The sequence below is a fragment of the Lepidochelys kempii genome, chromosome 8 (genome assembly GCF_965140285.1).
Source record: "Lepidochelys kempii isolate rLepKem1 chromosome 8, rLepKem1.hap1, whole genome shotgun sequence".
Lineage (NCBI taxonomy): Eukaryota > Metazoa > Chordata > Testudines > Cheloniidae > Lepidochelys > Lepidochelys kempii.
Genome location: NC_136387.1, coordinates 30,838,428 through 30,862,714, shown reverse-complemented (window position 1 = coordinate 30,862,714; position 24,287 = coordinate 30,838,428). Strand labels below are relative to the sequence as shown.

The 24,287-nt window shown below is 41.6% G+C and overlaps 1 protein-coding gene across 1 annotated transcript in view; it reads right to left on the bottom strand.

Moving 5' to 3' along the window:
* The window catches only part of DOCK2 (dedicator of cytokinesis 2), a 501,344-nt gene extending 477,057 nt beyond the window's left edge, over positions 1-24,287 (bottom strand). The window contains exon 1 of the mRNA XM_073355961.2: positions 24,064-24,287. Coding sequence (XP_073212062.1) covers positions 24,064-24,106 — 43 coding nt within the window. The 5' untranslated portion in view covers positions 24,107-24,287. The remainder of the gene's footprint in view (positions 1-24,063) is intronic.

Sequence of the window (24,287 nt, the reverse complement as noted above, 5' to 3'; positions counted from 1 at the left end):
TCTCTCACATGGATTTTCTGCATGTCTGTAATTAAACATAAAACTAGAAAGCAATTAGAATCAGGACTGGAAGGGACCTCGAGAGGTCATCTAGTCCAGTCCCCTGCACTCATGGCAGGATCAAAAGTATTATCTAAACCATCCCTGGCAAGTGTTTGTCTAACCTGCTCTTAAAAATCTCCAGTGATGGAGATTCCACAATCTCTCTAGGCAATTTTTTTCTAATGCTTAACCACCCCGACAGTTAGGAAGTTTTTCCCAATATCCAACCTAAACCTCACTTGCTGCAATTTAAGCCCATTGCTGCTTGTCCTATCCTCCCTCCTCCTCGTAACAACCTTTTACTTACTTGAAAACTCTTGTGTCTCCTCTCAGTCTTCTCTTTTCCAGAAAAAACAAACCGAATTTTTTCAATCTTCCTTCATAGGTCATATTTTCTAGACCTTTAATCATTTTTGTTGCTCTTCTCTGGACTTCCTCTAATTTGTCCACATCTTTCCTGAAATGTGGCACTCAGAACTGGAGACAATACTCCAGTTGAGGCCTAATCAGCACAGAGTAGAGTGGAAGAGTTACTTCTCGTGTCTTGCTTACAACACACCTGCTAATACATCCCAGAAGGGATGTTCGCTTTTTTTTTTGCAATAGTGTTACACTGTTGACTCATGTTTAGCTTGTGGTCCACTATGACCCCTTTCTGCAGTGCTCCTTCCTAGGCATCCATTTCCCATTTTGTCTGTGTGCAACTGAGTGTTCCTTCCTAAATGGAATACTTTGCATTTGTCCTTATTAAATTTCATCCTATTTACTTCAGACCGTTTCTCCAGTTTGTCCAGATCATTATGAATTATAATCCTATCCTCCAAAGCACTTGCAACCCCTCCCAGCTTGGTATCATCTGCAAACTTTATAAGTTTACTCTCTATACCATTATCTAAATCATTGATGAAGATATTGAACAGAACCGGACCCAGAACTGATCCCTGCGGGACCCCACTCATTATGCCCTTCCAGCAAGGCTGAACCACTGATAACTCTCTCGGAATGGTTTTCCAACCAGTTTTGCACCCACCTTATAGTAGCTCCATCTAGGTTGTATTTCCCTAATTTGTTTATGAGAAGGTCATGAAAGACAGTATCAAAAGCTTTACCAAAGTCAATGTATACCACATCTACCACTTCCCCCTATCCACAAGGCTTGTTACCCTGTCAAAGAAAGTTATCAGGTTGGTTTGACAAGATTTGTTCTTGACAAATCCATGCTGACTGTTACTTATCACCTTATTATCTTCTAGATGTTTGCAAACTGATTGCTTAATTATTTGCTCCATTGTCTCTCCAGGTACAGAAGTTAAGCTGACTGGTCTGTAATTCCCCAGGTTGTCCTTATTTCCCTTTATATAGATGGTCCAGTCTTCTGGAATCTCTCCCATCTTCCATGACTTTTCGAAAATAATCGCTAATGGCTCAGATATCTCCTCAGTCAGCTCCTTGAGTATTCTAGGATACATTTCATCAGGCCCTGGTGACCTGAAGACATCTAACTTGTCTAAGTAATTTTTAACTTGTTTTTTCTCTAGTTTAGCCTCTGATCCTACCTCATTTTCACTAGCATTCACCATGTTAGACGTCCAATCACCACCAACCTTCTTGGTGAAAACCGAAACAAAAGTCATGAAGCATCTCTGCCATTTCCACATTTTCTGTTATTGTTTCCCTCCCCTCATTAAGTAACAGGCCTACCCTGTCCTTGGTCTTCCTCTTGCTCCTAATGTATTTGTAGAATGTTTTCTTGTTACCCTTTATATCTCCAGCTATTTTGATCGTGTTTTTTGCCTTGGCCTTTCTAATTTTGTCCCTATATACTTGTGTTATTTGTTTATATTCACAGTTTGTAATTTGGTCTATTTTCCACTTCTTGTAGGACTTTTTTTTTCCATTTTTAGATCATTGAAGATCTCCTGGTTAAGCCAGGGTGGTCTCTTGCCCTACTTCCCATTTCTCTTATGCAGTGGGATAGTTTGCTCTTGTTCCCTTAATAATGTCTCTTTGAAAAACTGCCAATTGTCTTCAATTGTTTGTCCCCTTAGACCTGCTTCCAATGGGATCTTACCTATCAACTCCCTGAGTTTGCTAACGTCTGCCTTCTTGAAATCTATTGTCTTTATTTTGCTGTTCTCCCTCCTACCATTCCTTAGAATCATGAACTCTACTATTTCATGATCACTTTCACCCAAGCTGCCTTCCTTTTATTAGGCTTTTATATAGCTGCTGCTAAAGACATGTCATGTCTCTTATGATTGCCCTGTTTCCATCAGAATACAAATTGTACATGTTGAACCTGAAATAACTTTTACTTGAAATTTAAGACTTCATTCACTTCAGTCACACACACATTTCATGGATTTGCATGAATCAGGGTCCTTTTGTTACCCTCATAACTCACTGTTACTCGGATATAAATCTCATCCACTTCCCTGTGCCTTTCGGGTATTAAAATATCAACATAAAGAACAAACAATTTCATATTGTATGGGTCAAACAAGAAAATTAAACCATATTACATCAAGTGAAAAACATCACTGACTGTTCAGATTAATTGCTTCTATCTAAATACTTAGAAATTGTCATTCAATCACTTCCACCTTCCTTATAAATCTTGTGTCTCAATTGTCATTCTCTCCCTTTGTTATTTCTTCTGATCAAAGGGAAATTTCTTTTGTTTGTCAACATTCAGTTCCATTTATCATGTCAGCTCCATTATGTAGCAATTCGAAAGCCTATAGAACTTTGCTTGCTGTCTGTGCCCCAGAAAGTTGATTATATATATCTAGGATCGTGATCCTGCTCTGATATGGGATGTGTTGTTCATCCATCACATCCACTGTATACCATATAAAGCCATGAGAAGTGAAGATAGAAGGCAGACAGCAGGAGCAGAGTTAAGGTGTAGATGAAAGAACTAGGAGTACAACTTGATAGTAAACCAGATGAAAACTTTCTGTAACTACTATCATGTTGATGGAAGGCCCCTGAGCTGACAATGTATTCCACTGCCTAGAGCGGATTAAAAAAAATAAGAAAAAAAATCAAATTATATGCTTAAAACCCACCCAGTCCAAAAGTGGAAGGAAACTCACATGACGACAGAAGCTGTGCACTTCCAAATGGACCCCTGAAAACAATTTTTAATACTGGGCACAAATGCCTATAAACTCTTCAGGGCAGGAAACTGGTCTCACTCTAGCCAAGGTTTAATTTTTAAATAATGGGTTACTAAAGTTATGTTCCTATTAGGAGTGATTTTCTATAGAAACTTCAAACCAGTTTTTAGAAAATACTATATTATGACAAAAACATCATAACACTTAAAATAATCACACACTTGATCAAATTTGAGGATTTTTCCCACCCCCACAGTGTCCCTATGGGCCAAGATTAAGGATATGATTTAGTCATGGATATTTATAGCATAAGTCTTGGACAGGTGACGGGCAATACACACAAAAATTCAGGGGCCCGTCATCTGTCCAAGACTTATGCTATAAATACCCATGACTAAATCTTAACGGGGTTGCTGCTGGGGCGGATCTGGAGGGGCCACTTCGGGGGTGGGGGCAGTCGCCCTAAAGGGCTGCTGATGGGGCGGCAGGGCCAGCAGTCACACCAGCCCCCGGGAACCGGCCAAGCAGTGGCCAGTGCAGCTGGCCCTTGGGCCACTCCAGCAGCAGTCAGCGTGGCTGGCTGCGGGGCTGCTGGAGTGGCCATCTGCAGAGCTGCTCCAGCAGCTGCCGGTGTGGCTGTCCCTGGGGCCACCTGAGCAGCTTGCCCCAGAGCCAGCTGCTTGGGCAGCCCTGGGGTCAGCCATACTGTCTCTCTGCCTCCCCGCGCAGAAGTCACCGAGGTCCCGGAAAGTCACAGAATCCGTGACTTCCACTATCTGCATGACAAACACAGAGCCCTAGCCAAGATTAATTTAGCTTTCACCTTTCACTTGAAATATGCATTCCTCCTCTACTGGTTGCCTTGTATTAAATGAAAGCCAAAACATTATAGATACCAACAATCATCAATTCATGTTGTGAACTAGTGTTGCCTTCTGTTAATTGCTTCCTTTAACACCAGTTATGTTGAAAAAGCACAATAACTGACAGAGGAAGTGGCTTAGTTTGCAGGCTAAACATTTTCTAAATGAGTAAGTGGAAACTTACAGACAAAACAGAATTCTTGGTTGAATTTTGATTGCTTAGCTGGATGAGTTTATAAAGACTTTGTATTCTTAATATAGGGCTGTTTAAAGCCCAAATACACATAAATATATAATCTATTACATAGCATAAATTATCTGCAGACCACATATATTTGAAAAAAATACCAGCAAAACCACTGACTGCATCCCTGATCATCATGACTTATAACCATTGAGGGACCTATCCTTCATGAACTTATCTAGTTCTTTTTCCAGTGCCATTAAAGTTTTGACCTTCACAACATCCTCTGCCAATGAGTTCCACAGATTGACCGTGTGTTCTGTGAAGTAGTACTTTCTTACGTTTGTTTTAAACTTGCTGCCTATTAATTTAATTGAGTGAACCATGGTTCTTGTGTTATGTGAAAGAATAACACTTCCTTATCCAATTTCTCCACACCATTCATGATTTTATAGACATCTATCACATCCCCCTTAGCCTCTTTTCCAAGCTGGGTAGTCCCAGTCTTTGTAATCTCACCTCATATGGAAGCAGTTCCATTCCTCTAATCATTTTTGTTGCTTTCTCTGTACTTTTTCCAATTCTAAGGAATCATTTTTTGAGATGGGATGGCCAGATCTGCATGCAGTATTCAAGGTGTGGGCACACCATGAATTTACACAGTGGCATTGCGATATTATCTGTCTTATCATCTATTCCTTTCCTAACATTCCATTAGCTTTTTTGACTGCCATAGCACATTGAACAGATTCTTTCAGAGAACAACCCATGATTACGCCAAGATTTTTCTTGAGTGATAAACATCTAATTTAGACTCCATCATTTTGTATGTATAGTTGGGATTTTATGTTTTCCAATGTGCATTAAATTTGCATTTAACAACATTGAATTTCATCTGATATTTTCTTACCCATTCACCCACATTTGTGAGATCCCTTTATAACTCTTCATAGTCTGCTTTAGACTTAACTACCTTGACTAATTTTGTAACATCTGCAAATTTTGCCACCTCACTGTTTACCCCTTTTTCCAGACCAATTATGAATATGTTGAACAGCACTGGAACCAATACAATCTATATCAATACTAAAAATATCAAAGGAACCAATACAATCTATATCAATACTAAAAATATCAAAGGTATATTAATGAATTGTATCGTGGTGGCATGTAAGCACCCAAATCAGGGACTCTATTATGCTAGGTATTATACAGTTGCTGAACCCAAAGAATAGATTAAATTTTAAAAACAATGTGTTGTGTTCAGGTCCTGTCAGAAGTTAGATGTCATTTTGAGTCCGCTTCCTAATGGCCAGTATTGGCCTAACCAGGCACTAGTATTAGCATTATTGGCATGGACATTCTAGGTCAGTGGTTCTTAACCTATTTGCCACTGTGGGCCCATATGCAACTCTCTGTGTGCTATGTGGGCCACATACACACTATATTTATGCCATCTTTATGGCCCTGATGAGGTCACATGGGCCACACATACGTACTGATTGCGTCATGGGTTGAGAACCACTGCTCTAGGTGAATGAGACATCGACAGTCAGTATAGTCTAACCATAGGCCACACCTTAACCAACAAGTCCTTCTTTGACCTGGGAGTACAGCTACCACCCATTTCCCAATGCAGTGGCATATGCAAAAGTTAGTCTTCTAAGCCCCTCCCCAAATCCTTAGTTTACCTCTCATCTCAGCTGCTTCTCAGATTTGGCTCAGTAGAAAAGCCCCCTGCAGCCTACCACTCTTTCTTTGTGAGAGCAATCAAGGAAAGGGGTGCTTTAATCTGTAAGAAATATAGAAGTGAAGCCCTTTCCAATCCCAAAGAGTCTACTCAATTGACCCTGTGAGAGAGTTTAGGAACAACAAAAGGCACCTGTTAGCCAATGACTCCTGCCATGAACACCTATGGAAGGTCAAGACTAACTTGATTAACATAACCTTGTTACAGCCCCTCCCAGACTTTTTGAAGAAGATTAGCAACTTCCAATTGCCATGCCAATCCACCATCTGGGAAATTCCTTTCTCACTCAAGAGACCACCAACTGAGAGCTAAAGTGCTACATCCCATTTACCATAAACTCGATATTAGCTTCTAGTCAAGCCTAGAGCACACCACCAGATCTGACAGGTGAAATGACAGGAACATTCTCTTTTCAAGCCCCAGTGCTGTTGGGAATTCCTCTTCAAGTAGATGGAGATGAGACCTATGAAAACCTCCTCAGGTGGCATCTGAAGTGACCAATGGGAGATGCCCTGAGACAAGAGTGACTTTTCACCCAACCAATGGCCATACATTAACAACAAGGAGGATCTGCAGGTTCTCTGTTGCTGTCCAGAGCCTCCTAAATCCAACTCCAGCAATATGGTGTGGGCATTTTTGGCCATCTTAACCAAATAGCCAAAGACTGCATTGGGTTTGGAGACGAAATAACCCGCTGAACTGTCAGTTATATTTTCAGTCTTATTAGGGAAACTGTTACTGCTGGGTAAATTCATGGATAAACAAACAAAACAAAAAAAAACCCACTCGACTACTCCTCTAGGCTCTGTCTATATTCTTGTGCACGCTGTGGCAATACTACTATACTGGTCAACAGCCATTGTCTTGGTTCTCACTGACACAAGGTGCAGAAAATGTAGTCACAATTTACTCCTGCTAAAATTTGAATGAAGGTCATTTGGGGATTCAGACAGGAAACCAATGTTTTAAGATTTGAAACCCACTGGATTAAGAAAGGTTTGAAGCAACAGAATCTAAAGGTCAAAGACTTGGCTAAATTTGGTTATAAGGTCCTGTCCCTAAGCAGAGAAGGACAAATGTGAGGCTCAAGCTCTAGGATCTCCATAGAAACCAATTCTAAGGAAAAACTTAAGGGCACAATCCTACAAGGTGTTGATTGCCCTAAAGTTTCATTCATTTTAAAGGGAACTAAAGGCAAGCTAGAATCAGGCTGCAAACCAATAATGCATCTTGACAGGAATGCTGACCTATGGAAAGGCTGCAGTCACAATCCTCAAGCACAAAGTTAATTTACTAACTTTTTCTAACTACCTGAATCTTTCCTTCTGCATGGTTTTTTTCCTTCATTCCAAGTGCCTACCCCAGCCCTTTCTAGCATTTAAAGGGCCTTGTCCCTACTAGTGCCTTGTCCCTCTGTCTAGTTACTTAGATCAATCATCAGTCTTCCACTTCGCTGTCTCTCTTCCCTGTGCCCTTCCCCCCACAGAGAAGCTGTACTAATGTTTCTTTCAAACTTTTCTTCAGAAGCACAGTTGTGTTAAACCAGGTTTCCATTTTGTTTCATTGCAATAAAGTGAATTAACAGGAATGATTCTGGCTCAGTACCTCATCTTAAGTCCGTTGTATTTGCCAACACGTTGAATGAAGAACTTCAAACACTGATTGGTCTACAAATATTGGTTCTGTCTTGCAAAACTCAATTGTAGTGTTGGAAAAGTAAGCTGCATTTAGAAATCATCTCAATAGTTTGGCATTTAAAAGGGTTCTCAGTGGCCCAATAGGCTATCATTAGGAAGTCTAATCTGATCCTGACAAATTATTAACTGTACCTTTTGCCTTTTTCTATACTCCCAATCCAAGTTGCTTAAAATGCAGTTTTACTCTTAAGAGAAAGAACGTAAAAATTCTACCCTCTAACTCAACAGAACTGCTCCATGCAAAGCTACATGAGTCCAATCATCACTTATGGCCAAAATAAGTTTGGATTGTTTTTTATTCTCAGTGGTCATGTAAAGCCAGCACATGAAGAGCAAGAGCTGCATTCTATTTCCCTTGTTTACTAGGTCTATTTAACAATTTATTCCATAATTAGTTAATAAGGACCTAGACACAGGAAAACACTCGGTGCTGCACAAACAGGGTTTCTTGAGCTAGAGAGTGCATGCCAGTACCCTGAATTAAGAATCCCTTCTGAGTCATGGCTATAAGAACGGATGTTACATTTATTAGGTCATCCTCAGTTACACTTGTGCAGCTCCAGCAAAACTGCTGACGTTCTACACGTCAGAGACCAATTTGGCCCGCAGACTCTGTTAGTGATGTGTAGCAAGGAATGAATCCAGCTTGATTTTTTGTATCTCAGGCTGAGTTTGAGGGCTTGCCATTAAGGAAAGTTTTCACAGTTAACCGAGAACCTTTTGGAGATGCATGTTAATACACAATCCCATTGCTGAGTCATTTTTAGACGTAAAGCCACTTCAGTGTTTAGGCAATTTTTATTATAGTGGCTCTCACACTAAGAACTAGAAAGCCATCTGCCAAATGGAGCTGCAGAGATCATCAGTATGATTGCAAGGGAACAAGCTGATAATGCATTGCAAAGTTTGTGTCAGCACGTATTAAGTCAATGCCAGGATGACCATGACATGAAAGTGAAGAGCTCATCATTAAGAGCTGGACACAAGAGTCCATTTACACTCCAACCCCCGTTTTACTGGTTCTGCAGAACAACTAGTCTACATATTCTTGAGCATAATCCACTGCTGCCTTATTCAGGAATTACATATACACAGATAGAATACTCCTCAAACACCGATTCTGTACAATCTGCAATGCCATTTGTCTATAATCTCCCTGCATATGCTGTCTCCTCATTCCCAGAGTCAGAGAAAAAGTGGGGCTACTTCTCCCTTTCCCCTGCTGCTTTTCTTATGAACAAAAATAAAAGTTAACTGAAAATGGGGTCAAAGGAATAAAAAGGCAGTCAGTAAAAACAAAACTTTAACAGTATTCAGTAACAGTTATTACCCCTTGCTGCCATTTGATCAGTAGAACAGAGTTATATTTGCTAACTCCACAGAAGTGAACAATTACAGAAATAAGCTGTGGTGGCTAACTACTAAGCAACATCTTTAGCCATGGGACTACAGTGTCACCTACCCATGCAGATCTCTAATTGGGTATTTAGAGATTACAAACATTATGCTGTACTCCAAATTTACCAGTGCCTTCTAGATTAACATCTCTACTAATATAGACTTGTAAGCACCCTCGCCCAATCACATGGCCCAGACCTAGAAACCTAATACAAGCAACACAAATTAAACCGTAGCCTCGTCTGAGAGGAAGGAGTAGTGGTTCGTTTTTAAAAGCCAGGACCCACACAGTAGGCAACTTTGAGCACTTAACTCAGTTGAGTCTTTATTTACGCATCTGTAAAATGAGTCTATTAATGAGTCTACCATATAGGCGTAGTGAAGCTTAATTAATTACTGTTCATAAATTGCTTTGAGATCCTCCCTGGGTGCAGTAGTTAATATTATTGAACTCAGCTTCCTTACATGCACATTTCCACAGTCCAAAAACTTCACAATTCTGTTCACGGTTTGTTTAAAGCTATTACTCACTAAGGAGGTTCTTTTGTCAACTAAAAGCCTTAATTATCTTTTCTCCTTTTGTTTGATAGACCTTAAAACTTTGAGGTTTTGTGATACAGCTGTACAGAAACGGACTCTCAAGTCCAACATGCAATACAAAATAGTTGTTCATGAACTTTGACTTAAATTACCAAAAATAATTTCACTAAACACAACCTGGGTATATGCTTGGGCTCAGTTTAGCAAAAGCAATGTTAAAGCATTTGGAAAATGTAATCCTTTATGGATCCAGCAATCTGTTACCTACTTCCAATTTTTTTCTACAGAAATAATCAGAAGAAAGCAAGTCAGCCAAATCAACCTCACACTTTATTCAATTTTCCATCTACTGCATTCTTCAATTTTAGTTCTTATCAGACTGACCCACTAGTTAAACTAGTACTGCTTTTATGACATAACTATGGAAACCAGTACCACTTAAATTCTATTACATTTATTCTAGTGAACACAGCAGATGTTTTAGGAATAGAACAAAAATTCAAGTTTAAAATATTTTTTTATCTGTGCTGATAACTGGCTGTTAAACATTTCTTCAGGCACTCTTTGGGCTAATTTTTCAGGGTGCTTCCACAAATCAACTTGCAATATTTTCAAGCAAATTTCTACAAATCACATCAAACATTTCTATGCACAATGTAATTTAATGGTGGACTGTTTTTTGACAAATAAATTTAGGTTGTGTGAGCAAATATTGTAAATGCATTTTACAGCCTCTTTCAAAATATGGTTCTACTACTCTTTTGTGCTTTTCATCTGCATATCTCCAAGATCAATTTACAAAGTCCAAATGAAAAGATAACCTCAGATTTACATAAGTGTATGTGCAACCACGCATGAAATTTAAGCGTGAAACAGAGATTGTGTTTATGCTTATGACACTAATTTGTACATGCAACACAAGCCCGGCCCTAATAGTAAAGATGCTGCATAGTATGAAGTCAAGTTATGTTTAAGTCAGAAAAGAACAGGTAAGTACTCAGAAAGGAGTTAACTACTTTTAAGCAGAAGTTCCTGCAGAGAGAATTCATTTCCTGCCACACTGTGCATCCTGTATCAAGGAAACACCATCTTCTGGAACATGAAATGATCAAATCTTGTTCAAAGTAGGTTGGTTCTGAGGTGACCCAGCCCCCTGAACTGAAATTGTCCCAGAGCAGTTCTACATTTTAACTAGAGTTGCAATATGCAAATGTACTGAGGAGTCAGTATCTCCCTTTTATATATTGATTTTTACCATAATAACTTTTAAGAGCTGGGCAAAGCTGGTTTATTCTTCCAGAACTTCATTTTTGGGTAAACAACAGATTTATTACAAGAAGGCCAAAGACTAGTGTGCATTTCTTTAAGATAGACATAGTTGGTTTAATAGAGGTTATTTAACTGTATTTCAAATTCTGATTTATGCTTGTATATATTTGCCCTACCCAAATTGGAAGCTGGATTGTTGGCCCTCCAGTGGAGGTTAATAGGGATTCTTTAGAGTTTTCAGTTCAGGAACCTCTCTAAAGGAACAAACATTGATTTCGTTAGAACGACATGACCTTTTCATGTTACTCAAGCTCTAAGAGCTGGTTGTGATAATACACATATTTCAGCATAGTTTTCAAAGACCTAGCTCTCCATCCCCACAAGGAACATCAGAGTTTGTGGGGGTTTTCCTACTTTTTATTTTGACTGAATATTAATGCTAAAAACAAAAAACACAAAACCAGTTAATCAACTCTAAGCTAAAAGACAGATGTCGTTCACTAATGAAGTCTGATCTACAGTCAGATGGGTAGGAGGCTCCTTTAAACTGCACAGTCCCTGGAAATAATTAATGAAGGGCACATTTTTCTCCCCACACCAGTAAAATCTTCAGGCTTGACCTTCTTGTCATTGATGAATGGATTTCCTCCCCACCCCCAACACTCCCTCCAAGGAGCTACAGTTTTTTTTACTAACAGGCTGACAGCTTCCAAAAGTTAAAGACGCTTACATTAAAACAAAGATTGCTTCAGTGCATTGAATCAATTATATTTTGACTGCAGTAGTGTCTAGGGTGACAAGGTGTGTGATTTTCGACCAGAACACCCAGTTGAAAAGGGATCCTGGTGGCGTTGGTCAGCACTGCTGACTGGGCCGTTGACTGTCTGGTTGGTGGTGCTGCGCAGTGGGGCTGGCAGGCTCCCTCCTAGCCTCTGTCACATGCCTCCCAGGAAGCAGCTGGCATGTCCCCCCCCCAGGCTCCTACGAGTAGGGGCAGTCAGGGGGCTCCGCAGACTGCCCCCATCCCAAGCACCACCCCCGCAGCTCCCATTAGCTGGGAGTTGCAGGGGCGGTGCCTGTGGTAGGGGCAGCCTGCAGAGCCACCTGGCTGTGCCTCCACGTAGGATCCAGAGGAGGCACATGCCAGCTGCTTCCAGGAGCTGCTTGATGTAAGCGCTGCCCGAAGCCTGCACCCCTGACCCTCTCCCTGGCCCCAACCCTGATCCCCCTCCTGCACCCAAACCCCTCATCCCCAGCCCCACCCCAGAGCCTGCAACCCCCGCCGGAGCCCTCACCTTCCCCGTCATACCCCAACCCCTCTCCCGCCCTCCGAAACCCTCAGTCCCAGCCCGGAGCTCCCTTCTGTATCCCAAACCCCTCATCCCCAGCCCCACCCCAGAGTCTGCACACCCTCCTGCAGCCGAAACCCTTGCAGCCGAACCCCATGCCCCAGCCCAGAGCCCCCCTCTGCACCCCACCCTCCTGCCCTAGCCTGGAGCCCCCCTCCTGTACCCCGAATCTCTCATCCCTGGCCCCACCTCAGAACCCGTACCTCCTCCCACACTTTAACCCCCTGCCTCAGCCTAGAGCCCCCTCCTGTACCCTGAACTTCTCATCCCTGGCCCCACCCTAAAGCCTGCACCCCCAGCTGGAGCCCTCACCCCCTTTCACATCCCAACCCACTGCCTCAGCCTAGAGCCCCCTCCCGCACTCTGAACTCCTCATTTCTGGCCCCACCCTGGAGCTCTCACCTGGAGCCCACCCACCCCCCAGCCAGAGCCTCACCCCCTCCCTCACCTCAGTCCCCTGAAGCCAACCCGGTGAATATTAACAAGTGAGTGAGGGTGGGGAGAGCGAGCAACTGGGGGAGGGTGAGCTGGGGCAAGGCCTCATAGAAGAGGCAGGGGAAGGGTGTTCAACTATCTACTCGCACAAAACCGGCAACCCTAGTAGTAGCTAGAGGCCAAGGACCCATTGTGTATAAAAGCAAATAGACAGTGGCCCTCGCTACAAGAGCTTACTACCTCAGTGCAAGATTACAGTCAGCAGGAGGCACAGATGGTAGAAGTACAAATAAACCATGAAATGACATTGGTTGGCATGAAATATCATAGTTATAGCAAACCAGCTGCTTAACCAGTGTTGAATATTTTGTAGGCATCATTGCAGAGAAGGAGGAGTTATTTGGAGTAAAAGGAGGTGGCTTTAATATTATTTAAGAAATCTAGGATCTATCAAGTCTGTCCTTTCCCTCAAGAATCAGGCTCGGTGTCAAGGTGTCTTTCTTGCAAGACACCCTATGTACAACATTGGGTCCTAGAACCATAAACAACTCTTGGGCGTTCAGCTGAACAGACTCACACTGATTTTCTCTCATTCTTAAACAAAAAACTAATATTTTGGGCTTCTTGATAAAAGTGACTGTAAAGTTCCTAATAATTATTACTCTAATTATTTTCCTATCCACAATACATTAAGAGCTTGAAGTCCAGAGTGGAAACAGAATGGAAGTTCTTAAGCCAAGTTTTCCTTGGGGTTACTATGCCTAGACCCTTACTTGATTGCTCACTACTATCCAAGGGCTTCAGTATTAGACTCTTTAAAGCAGGAGTGGTGGCTGAGAAAGGCTCAGGGAAAGCAGTGGGAGGAAAGAGGGAGCAACAGAAGTTAAGGAAAAAATTCCACCTTTCCCAAGGTCAATGAGCCTCTTCCCAACACCTCAACAGTGAAAAGCTCGCTTTTTCTCTAACTAGATTACAACAGTAAGGTTTTCCATGGCTGCATATTGGCAATCAGAATGAAGTAGGTTCCCTATAAAAACATTATTTCCTACAAAAATCTTCAATCCTGTCTTGTCATGACAGTCTCGATTCCAGACACTGCATGGAACTGAGCAATTAACTGATCATAGAACAAGCCTCAGTACAATAAAACAAATGTTATATACAGCACTTAGTATCCCAAAATGCTTTAATTCCATACAAGCGTTGACAACCTTTTGGTGTACAAGTTCAACAGCTGTGCAATGCCACTATATAGTTTAAAAGAACATCAGTCCCTTTATTAAAAGGATATGAAGTGAAATTGTAAGGCTAAACTGAAAAATTGATCTACCATGAAATAATACTTGGATGGAAAAATATCAGTTGTATTTTAGTGGCATATTTTGCCTCTTGATTTCTGGAATAGAACTTTTCATTTGACGAACAAGGAAAATACATCTATAGCTCCCTTTAGAAAACTGCCTATTTTTAAGTTTAAATTATTTATCACCACACTCTCAAAAATGAGAAAGACTTTATATGTGCCTTGTGTAATAATGCTACAATATTTTTTTGTTTGAAAGAGCAGCCACCAAGCCATCTCAGGGAACAATTAATCCCTATTCCCAGAGCTGTGCTGCATTATACTTGAAGATACACAGTGAAGTTAATCAAATTTCTCCAGAAATGTTCCATCTAAGGAATTGTAGCAAAGAAACGCAGCAGTCAATAAGACATATGATAAAAGGCACAGAATTGCTTTGACATATGAATGCTTTTTCTATCTCTCTGGTCTAGATACTCAACTTCCAAAAAAAGAAAAAAATTAGTTTCTATAACAAATGATTCCCCTATGATTATTGGCTTAACCCAAATATATTCTGGAAAATTCTCATGTGACTTGTATCATTACTCTCATCATAATGGAGTACATATTATACACCTTCTAATCATTCTGTACCTTCTTTCATTCTAAAATTTAATAAATTAGAAACTAAAGCTATAAAGGCACTTCTATCTGGGGCACAATACAACTTCTGTTAAATAATACAGAGCAACAGTACACAACAGCTGAGCATATTCATACTATAATAAGGTTAACATGCTACAGAAGGTCAAGTAGAAAGAATGCAGTTATTTTTCACACTTACTCTTTGCTCTCAGGATCCACCCTTCCAGGAGTCTCTGGCACCCTGCTCCAGTCAGTGTCCCAGTTCTAGCTAGTTTGGCTTCTCTCTTGGGGCAGTGACACCAGGGCTGCCTCCCTGAGCACCTAGCCCATTAATACACTTCATTGTAGCTTTCCTTCTCCTAGCACAACCTGTCCCAAACACTCTCTTCCTGTGCATGGCCCCTAGCAGACCTTTGTAGACCCAGGTGTGTCCCATACTTTTAATTCGCTGGATTGGGCTCACCAGCCACCATGGGCCCAGTTCTACTCATCAGGCCTAGCTACCCTGTGACATTCCAATATAGTTAATTAGTGTTCCAAGATCACTTTCTACAGCTGCTACTTATCCCACAGCATGGCCTTTGCCTTTTAGCAATTGTACAAGTGTCATGCTGTCTAATCCAGTCAGGCAGCTGAGAGGACCTTCCCTGTGAGTACACTACAGCCTCTGTACTTCAAGAACCCAGAGTGAGACCAGAGATATAAGATTTAAATCACAACTCTATCAGTTACATGATTCTTGCAGACTGAGCATGCAGACCCTGAGTGCCTGCATCATGCTGGAAACCGCCTCATTCTGGGACTCCCTCTGGCAACTACATGAGTCATTTTAAAGAAACCAACATACTACAAAATGTCAAAAAGATCCCTCTTTCTGTACCCCTATGCTGGTGGTTTGTTAACTTTTATTACTAGCCACTATCATGGAAAGGATATGTTAGAAGTCATGAGTTTTAATTTTCACTTAAAGACGGTCAGAGTCATTGTTGTTCTCATTTTAGAGAGGCTACTTTCACAGGCATGGTCCTGACTTCAGTACAGCTCCATCTCCTGCACCCACAAGTTTTGTTCTTGTTGCACTGATCCATGTGTACAAACTGTCAGTCACGTACCCACAACTGTGCAGGGAAGGCGCATGCACTGTAGGGGCACTAGGACTAGGTGGTGTCTCTTCTCCCCTTTCCCAGCTGCAGAGGGTGCAACTCTGTAGAGAAGAGCCAGGTGGAGATTCCAGGGGGGAAGGGGCAGAAGCAACAACAGCACAGAATGTTGTGGGGGGGTGGGACAAAGGGAATGGGTCTCAGATAGGCCCACCCCTCCCCCCAGCACTATCTGGACCCAGAATTGTAGAAGGAAGGATCCCCCCACACACACACTCTGGGGGCACTAGGACCCAGATAGCATCCCCTCTTCCCCCACAGCGTGGCCTTGGGAGAAATTAGCAGATGAGCCAGCCAGAGACTCCGGCAGCTAGGGGAGAAACAGCCAAAGCAGCCACCTCTGGTCCTTTGGAGACCTTTCCAGTTTTCACTGGACTGTCTCTGCCCTGTGCTGATTGGCTGTTTGCTCCAGTTCTCCCCTCCCTCTTCCTCCATCTCTTCACCTCAGCATTACTCCTTTTACCTTCTTCACCCCTTTCCTGGCCCACATAACCTCACCCGATAGACACCCCTCTCCCTTCAGCTTATCCCCTCTAACTAAACCTACCAAAACCATATAAAAAAAAAAAGAGAGAATCCAAAATGACCTCTCCTACCATCCCATTGTTCACTCCACTTGCGTGTTCTGCTTCTCCTCCCGCCCCATGTCTGTCCCGTCTACTGAGGTTTTAAGTTCTGTTGCTCATGTAACAGCTGCTTCATGCTGAATCAACTGGAGCTCCTCACAAGCAGGATTCTACTGTGATTTGGTGGAGGCGGCATCATAGTTTTTCCTATTGTACCTCATTGAGGTAGGATGGTGCAGTTGTTGCCAGCATAGGACTGAGGGGACATGGATACCATTCTCTGCTGTGCTACAGGTTTCCTGGTTGATGTTGGGCAATTCCCTTAAATCTCTCAGTTCCCTCCTGGTAACAAGGAAATAGTACTTCCCTGCCTCGCAAGAATGCTTGGAGGATAAATACATTAAAGATTGTGAGGCATTTAGTTGCTATGGTGATGGGGGCCATACAAGTACCTTAGATATAGAAACATAAGTAAAAACAATATGCCTTTCCCACGTGTATATCGTGTGCCATCTCAGAACAGGATTTCAAGAGTCATTTCAGCTCATGCAGGACCACACACCAAAAGTTGTGCAGGCCAGCTGCTGACAGCTATGCTCACACAATCCTATGGTTCGCAATCATGTTTTCACTGTCCCTTGGACAATCCTACTCGGTGCAGTGAGGGGCAGAATATGAAGGTATCATAGTGGGTCCTGCAGGATGGATTTACTTAGCAATTCTGCTGATGATGCACAAACCAAATTAATGTATAGTTCTCGCCAAGGACTGACTGTGGTTTGCAGCAACTGCAATCGTTATGGATATCAGCTGATGTGACTGACTGCTCATCAGGATCAGCTCTGCTGAGTAAGAAAGTGAAGTTTTTATGTTGTCACTTTTCAAAGGAGCACACAGGTGGCATTTTCATTTGAATTTGCAGTAACGATCCCTGGAGAGGACAGTCATGACTCACTGTGCTCATGTCCAAATTTAGCATGATGGGGGTGCAGTTTCCTAGCTTCTTTGGTATCACCCCAGTCCAGAATGACTCCAAAGCTGCCAACCACATTGACTCAAGGCAAATGCACTAACTGGAAGCCAATCATATGGCAATAAAGCACTTCCCTTCGTACCGTTATCTTCATCTTACCTGAATTTATACCTTCAGCCAGCTACTCTTCACCTAGGTGCTGATGTCTCTCAAGCACTGTGAGACAGGGTACTCCACTCACCGTAAAGGTGGCACCTTCTCCCGATCATTCTGGGGAATAGCTCACAAGATCAACCCCCCTTCCCAGGGTTGCACCCTGTCTTCTACCTTCCTCTTTCTGTGTCTGCAGCCCCTCTCTCACTCCAAAAGCTACTACTGCCTCTTTGTGACTCAGACTTTTGGCCAGGTCACTCTACACATTTTCCCCTTCTGGGAGTGGAAAGCCTTTCCTTACTAGCAGTCCTAGCCAATCTTCCCATTTACTGCCTCAGAGTGCCACTCAGTGACTGGCAGGGGAACCCAGACCTGCCCTCAGGTTCCAGCTCAAAGACCCTGTAGTCAGCAGTCAAGGTCTGTTCCCTTCTAGACCTTACTGACTTCACCTAAGCCCTTTCCTGCCATCTGCTACTGCCCACTCTCAGGGATTTACCAGCCTCCTAACTCCCCACTCCCAGAAGGGGCCTGTGGGCTAGCTATCCCTGTAGGCTCCAAACACTCCTCCCTTCTTCCAGGGTGTCACTGCAGACTTTCCCCACCAGCCCCTTGTGTTGCAAATTCCCTACCTTTATAGTCTCAAACCAGCTCCTTCCTTCTCAGCTGGGCTTCCTCACTCAATCAGGGGATTGCTCAGCCATCTGATTCCCCTCAGCTGTGGGCTGTTGGGTTAATGAGCTCTCTTCTCAGTCTGCATTAACCCTCTCAGGGCAAGTGTGGGGTGAATACCCCACATGCACTAGGACTGCTGGGAGGATGCTCTGTTTGTATTTGACTGAGGGTTAAGCTTCATTCACACATGGCTGATGTCCATCTCCCTCTCACTTCAAAAACCAACCCTTCAGTTGCATACAGATGAGGGGAAAAAATTGGTATGTCAGCAGGTGAGGACTCTAGAAACAGAGGCACAATTACCAATCCTAACCCTTTGGGTCCAGACTTGAAGAATGTTTGCCTTTATCTCAGTTTCCACAAATTCATGTTACATATCTGGAGTGGATCATCTTATATCCTACATTAGCCAATGTGACAGATTCAGCAACCTGAGTATGGATTTATGCCTCCTCACTTTACAGTGCTCTGGAATACAATTTTGCCTGTTTTCCCACTTCTGATATCACAGCAGCAACTTGGTTCCCTGGAAACCTGAGCAGACATGCAGCTCCCTGGTCATCTGGTGCACTTCTGGCCAACTGCCACCAAGAAAAAAAGGAACAGTCTGCCACATTTTCTTTGCTATCCTAGTCTTATCTAACAGTCTTATCTAATATCAAGGCATAGCTGTGTTAGTCTGTAGCCACAAAAACAAGGAGTCTGGTGGCACCTGAAGACTAACAGATTTATTTGGGCATAAGCTTTCGTGGGTAAAAAACCCACTTCTTCAAATGCATGGAGTGAAAATTACAGATGCAGGCATTATATACTGACACATGAAGAGAAGGGAGTTACCTCACAAGTGGAGAACCAGTGTTCAGTGGGTTCAATGAGAACAATGTGTTCAATTATTGGGAGTGGACTACATCCACCCTGATCAAATTGGCCCTGTCAGCACTGGTTCTCCACTTGTGAGGAGGAGTAGTCATTTGAAAGACCCTGCTACTTTGGTTTCTATCATGTCTCTTTGGTTAAACAGCATGTGACAGATCAAGGAGGAGGGAAGGGGAAGAAAGCAGGTTAGTAGCAGGGGTGAACCATGTGAGCTTAGGCAAGTTGTGAGCTAAAAGAGATGGATGCAGAGAATTCTTAAAAGCCTTCATAAGTCTTAGCTATGGAGGAGGGTAAAAGGTGCTGCTACTTTCACTAAAGCCACCATAAAGTCTAGCTTTGCAGAACTTCTATGGGCCTTCAGTTGTCCATTAACCAGAAAAGCATTTATGGAAACCCACCACCTAGTAGCATCTTTAGAGGGAAGTGAATTCTACCTGCTTCACGTAGATGATAGACATCTTATCCAAAAAGAAGGGGCATACTTTTGAGTGCTTATACTGATGGTATTTTAGTATTCTTGGGACATCTTATCTGAATGTTGATCCTCTCTTTCCCTGTCCAGCTTATGAAATAAAACTGTGTATTTGGATTATATCTTATTATAGCAGGTTACTTTCCATCAACATTATAAAAAACTCTTTCATTGATAAAGCATTTTGATGAAAAAAACATACTGTCTTCTCAAGAACACAAAGTGGCAGGGGGCTCTAGACTGGGAGACCACCTGGATTACATTCCCAGATCTCCCATTCACCTGTTGTGTTAAGACTAGTCATTTCATTTCTGTGCCTCAATTTACCCATCTGTAAAACTAGGTTATTCACACTTGCCATGCTTTGCAGGGTACTCTGAAATGTACAGATGAGAAGCCTAAGTCCAACTCATTATCATGGTAGTGCAATGGTCACTTATTAAGATGGTAACCAGAATACAATTAATGCAATTGCATGACATTCCAGTATTCCAACATTATACCCAATTACTGAATAAGTTAATTAGCAAGTATTACACTACCTCCCTTTAGTCATACCAAATATACACACACCATGTTTCAGAGCAGACATTTTCATCTTTTTTTTAAAGTTGGACATAATACTGCTCTATAGCATTCTGCTAGTTGATTGCCTGGTAGGTCAAATTGGATTAAAACCAGGGCCATAAAGCTTGATGAAGCATTTCTATAACAATGGGTTTAATGCAATTTGACCCACAGGAAATCATGCATAGCCAATGTTGCATAGTGTTTATGCAATGATCTATTATGCTATTCCTGATAAGGTTATTTATGCCTACGGGTGCATAAATAAACAAACCAAGTCTTTGCAAATTGTCATTAGGGAAAAGCAACAATACAACAGCTGTTTCACTACTGTATAAAGCACTTGCCTGCCTTATTTAAACAAATATATGTACAGTACACTTATCCTCTGCTCCCAAATGCCAGTGAAGTAGCTTCACATACTTTAAATAAGCAGGTAGTGATCTGTGCCATTCTCACCTTCCCATACCTTAGGTTGCTAGTATTTCCTTTCCGTTATTCACACTCACTCACAAGTTGTCTTAGTCAAACTGCAACAATTTGTTTCTTTGAACTAATCTGGGGTGTAGGTCAAATGATAACTAGCTCACTGTATCCTTAATTTACAGCAGGAAATGAATTGGAGATAAACTTTCAAGTATGAAATAGCTACATCTTCTCAAAAAATTTTTCCATTATCTTCACCCTACTCTACTGAAGTTGTGTGTTACTGCCCTGATGTGCACTGTATGTAACAGTAATCAACTAATTTTCTCTCAGCTGTACTGATGTGTTGCCCCTCACTCATCCTCCACCACCCAACTCTCAAGACTGCAGTTTACTCATTTGGTTCCTATAGTAGGCCAAGTTTTGGAATACCTTGCATGCAATGCAAATAATCCTATTGACTTTAATTAGGTGACTCATGCGTATTGCAAACATGATTAGCAGTATAAGCAGCCATAACTTCATCATTCACCTCTCTCATGTGCTTCTTCAATTCCAAGCCCTGTCATAAGCCCAGATAACAGATTTAAGGAGTGCCAACAACTTTATCTGGAAAAGGTGATACTTAACAGGTGTTAAGTTTCATTTTAGGCAATGAAGGATTTTCTGTCATTTTCAGAGACAACCCTAGTTATTTGGATTGATATAAGACAGAACTAAAGGAAAGCTAACACACTATTGTTGTATCACCTGTAATTTAATTGCCTAGACATTCATTTTGTCAAACTGACACTTAAAATTTTATTCTTGTACTAAAAGTAGAAAAAATTCAACTGAACATTTTCAACTATAATAACTAGCTACATATTTTTTAGCCTTATCGAAGTACTTTTCTTTAAAATGTCACTTGCCTTGTTTATTTTCTAAAGGAAACTTCAGCTAATGCATTTAGGGTGCTAAAACAATATAAAGTGTTCATGATGATAAGTTGCTAGGGATTCTAATTCATTATGCAAAAAGTTACACAGCTAAATATTCGGAAGCCTTTGCTGGCAAGCCTAACAGAGAAATGTGATGATAGCCACAAACCCGAGCAACCGTCTTGGAGAACTGTAGACTGACTAACTTTAGAAACCCTTCCTACTGATAATACCTAAATAAAATTTGATTTTTCTGTGCAGTTATATTTGTGGATAAATCAGTTCAGTAAAGATACAGCTTTTATACACAGACTAATATTTTAATTGAACCAGAAACCTTTGCTGAAGAAAGTGTTGTTTATTTTATGTACTAAAAAGGATTTGTTATTTCAGATAGTGAACAGTGCTTGTGGCATTCAAATCGCTGCTATTGTACAACTAACCAATATTATAAATACTCTTGCAGTCACATGCAACACTTAAAACCATAATGCGTGTTCAGTGACCACATGATTGGAAGCTGAAGCCAGACAAATTCAAATTAGAAACAAGGCACACATTTTTAATTGTAAAAACAATGAGGAGTCTTTGTGGCACCTTAGAGACTAACAAATTTATTTGGGCATAAGCTTTCATGGGCTAGAACCCACATCATCAGATGCATGGAGTGGAAAATACAGGAACAGGTATAAATACATGAAAAGACGTGAATTGCCTTACCAAGTGTGAGGTCAGTCTAACGAGACAATTCAATTGACAGCAGGATACCAAGGGAGGAAAAATAACTTTTCAAGTGGTAATGAGAGTGGCCCATTTCAGACAGTTGACAAGAAGGTGTGAGTAACAGTAGGGGGAAATTAGGTTTAGGTTTTGTAATGACCCAACCCCTCCCAGTCTTTATTCAGGCCTAATGTGATGGTGTCCAGTTTGCAAATTAATTCCAGTTCTGCAGTTTCACGTTGGAGCCTGTTTCTGAAGTTTTTTTGTTGAAGAATTGCCACTTTTAAGTGGGTTCCAGCCCAGGAAAGCTTATGCCCAAATACATTTGTTAGTCTCTAAGGTGCCACAAGGACTCCTCATTGTTTTTGCTGATACAGACTAACACAGCTACCACTCTGAAACCTGTCATCATTTTTAGTGAGTGTGATTAACCTTTGGAACAAGCCACCAAGGTAAGTAGTGGATTTTCCATCTCTTGATTTCTTTAGATCAAGACTGGATGCCTTTCTGAAAGATATGCTTCAGTCAAACACAAGTTGTTGGTGTCAATGTAAGGGTATGTGTGTGAAATGCAATGGCCACAGGCAGTTAAACTAGATGATCTAGTGGTCTCTTCCATCCTTATAAGAATCTATTAATTATTAGCCTTTATTTACTCTGACTAGCATTACACAGAAAAAAACTGAGCATGCCCAGAATCAGAGTGTTGTCTACAAAAAAAGCTCAACAAAGACTCAGCACTTAAATTGTTTTCTCATACACAAGTGATTTAAATTCTATATTCTAGCTAACCCAAGCAGTACACTCTGATTACCAAACATATGGACATTCAGACAATATCCTGCACAAATCCAGCTGTTACAGAGCAGATGTTCAGCTTGCCAGAACACAGAAGTTCAAAATTAAAGTTACATGTTTCTGCTTTCTGTCCCCACCCCCTTACTACTGAAACAGAAAATCAAGTATCTTAGCCCCTCGGTTTTGCAATGGAAATTACCACCAGTACAGAATACTTAGATTTCACAATTTTACCACTTCTGTGCATGGAAATTAAACATGGAGAAATTATTTTGCTTTTATTATTTCCTCCAGGAAATTAATAATCATTTTACTCCATGTAACTATCAGCTCCTATGATGTGTACTGTGAAGTACTCTATTCTCTCCTGGGTTTGTCTATTTTATTTTAAAAAGTCCTTATGGTGCTGGGTATATACGTATGCATCAGTGTGTATTTTAGCAAGGAACCTTAAGTTACTGTTATCAATAGCGGTCTTCCCAAGGGAGCGAGAGAAATATTTTGTTACCAATTAGTGGAAGGTGCTCAAGGGGCAAATTTTGAGTGCTTCTGTTCCAACTTTGATTATTGTGGCTTTCTTGAGAGTAATTTAGCACAATTACAAAATTCTGTTAACTCCAGGAAGCATGCCAGTCTCTATTTAATCAGAGAAACCACAGATGGAAGAGGTCATCCCTCCAGCTAATATAAGAACTTACATTCTTATTTATTAGCCCCTTTTCTAGTACCACTCTCAGAACAAGTGAGGGGTTCACGTCCTTCCCCAATAAACACATGCATTACTTTTCCTGACATGCAAATCTGTTTTCCCCTTTCAACTCCCTGTCATTCCTCAAGCAGCACCCTAAATAGTTCATCTTACTGCATGCTGACACCCTGAAAACCCTGGCCTTAGTCATTTTGAAGATGTAGCATTTCCCTACTATTTCTAGAGTGGTAGCCTGATTCTCCCAGCAGTGTCAAAGAATGAGATGAAAAATCTCAAGTAGGCAACACAAAGTTTTCCCTGCAAGCTCCCCTTTGGGTTTGTGTTAAGACAGAATTTCTGTTTTTTTTCACAAGACACTGCAGGAAAATGATAGGGAAGGGAGTTCATTGCACTGCACCAAATACCTGCCCACATCCTGCTTGAAAACTGAGAGGGGGCAAAACCCAAATGGCAGTCTGTGTACGTTACATACCCACGCCGCTCCTCTCCTTGTCAGTCTTGCGCCAGGGTGCCATTGCATGAGTCTCCTCCAGGTCCCAGAGGATGCCAGCCCCCAGAAAAGCCACTGAATGTGAGCAGGGTACTGCAGCAATGGTGTGAGTGAGGCTCTTGGAAGTCAAATCTGTTACCCAGTTTTAGTCACTGATGACCTGGGAGGAAACTGGGGCTGACTAACGTGGCTGCTACTGCTATGTG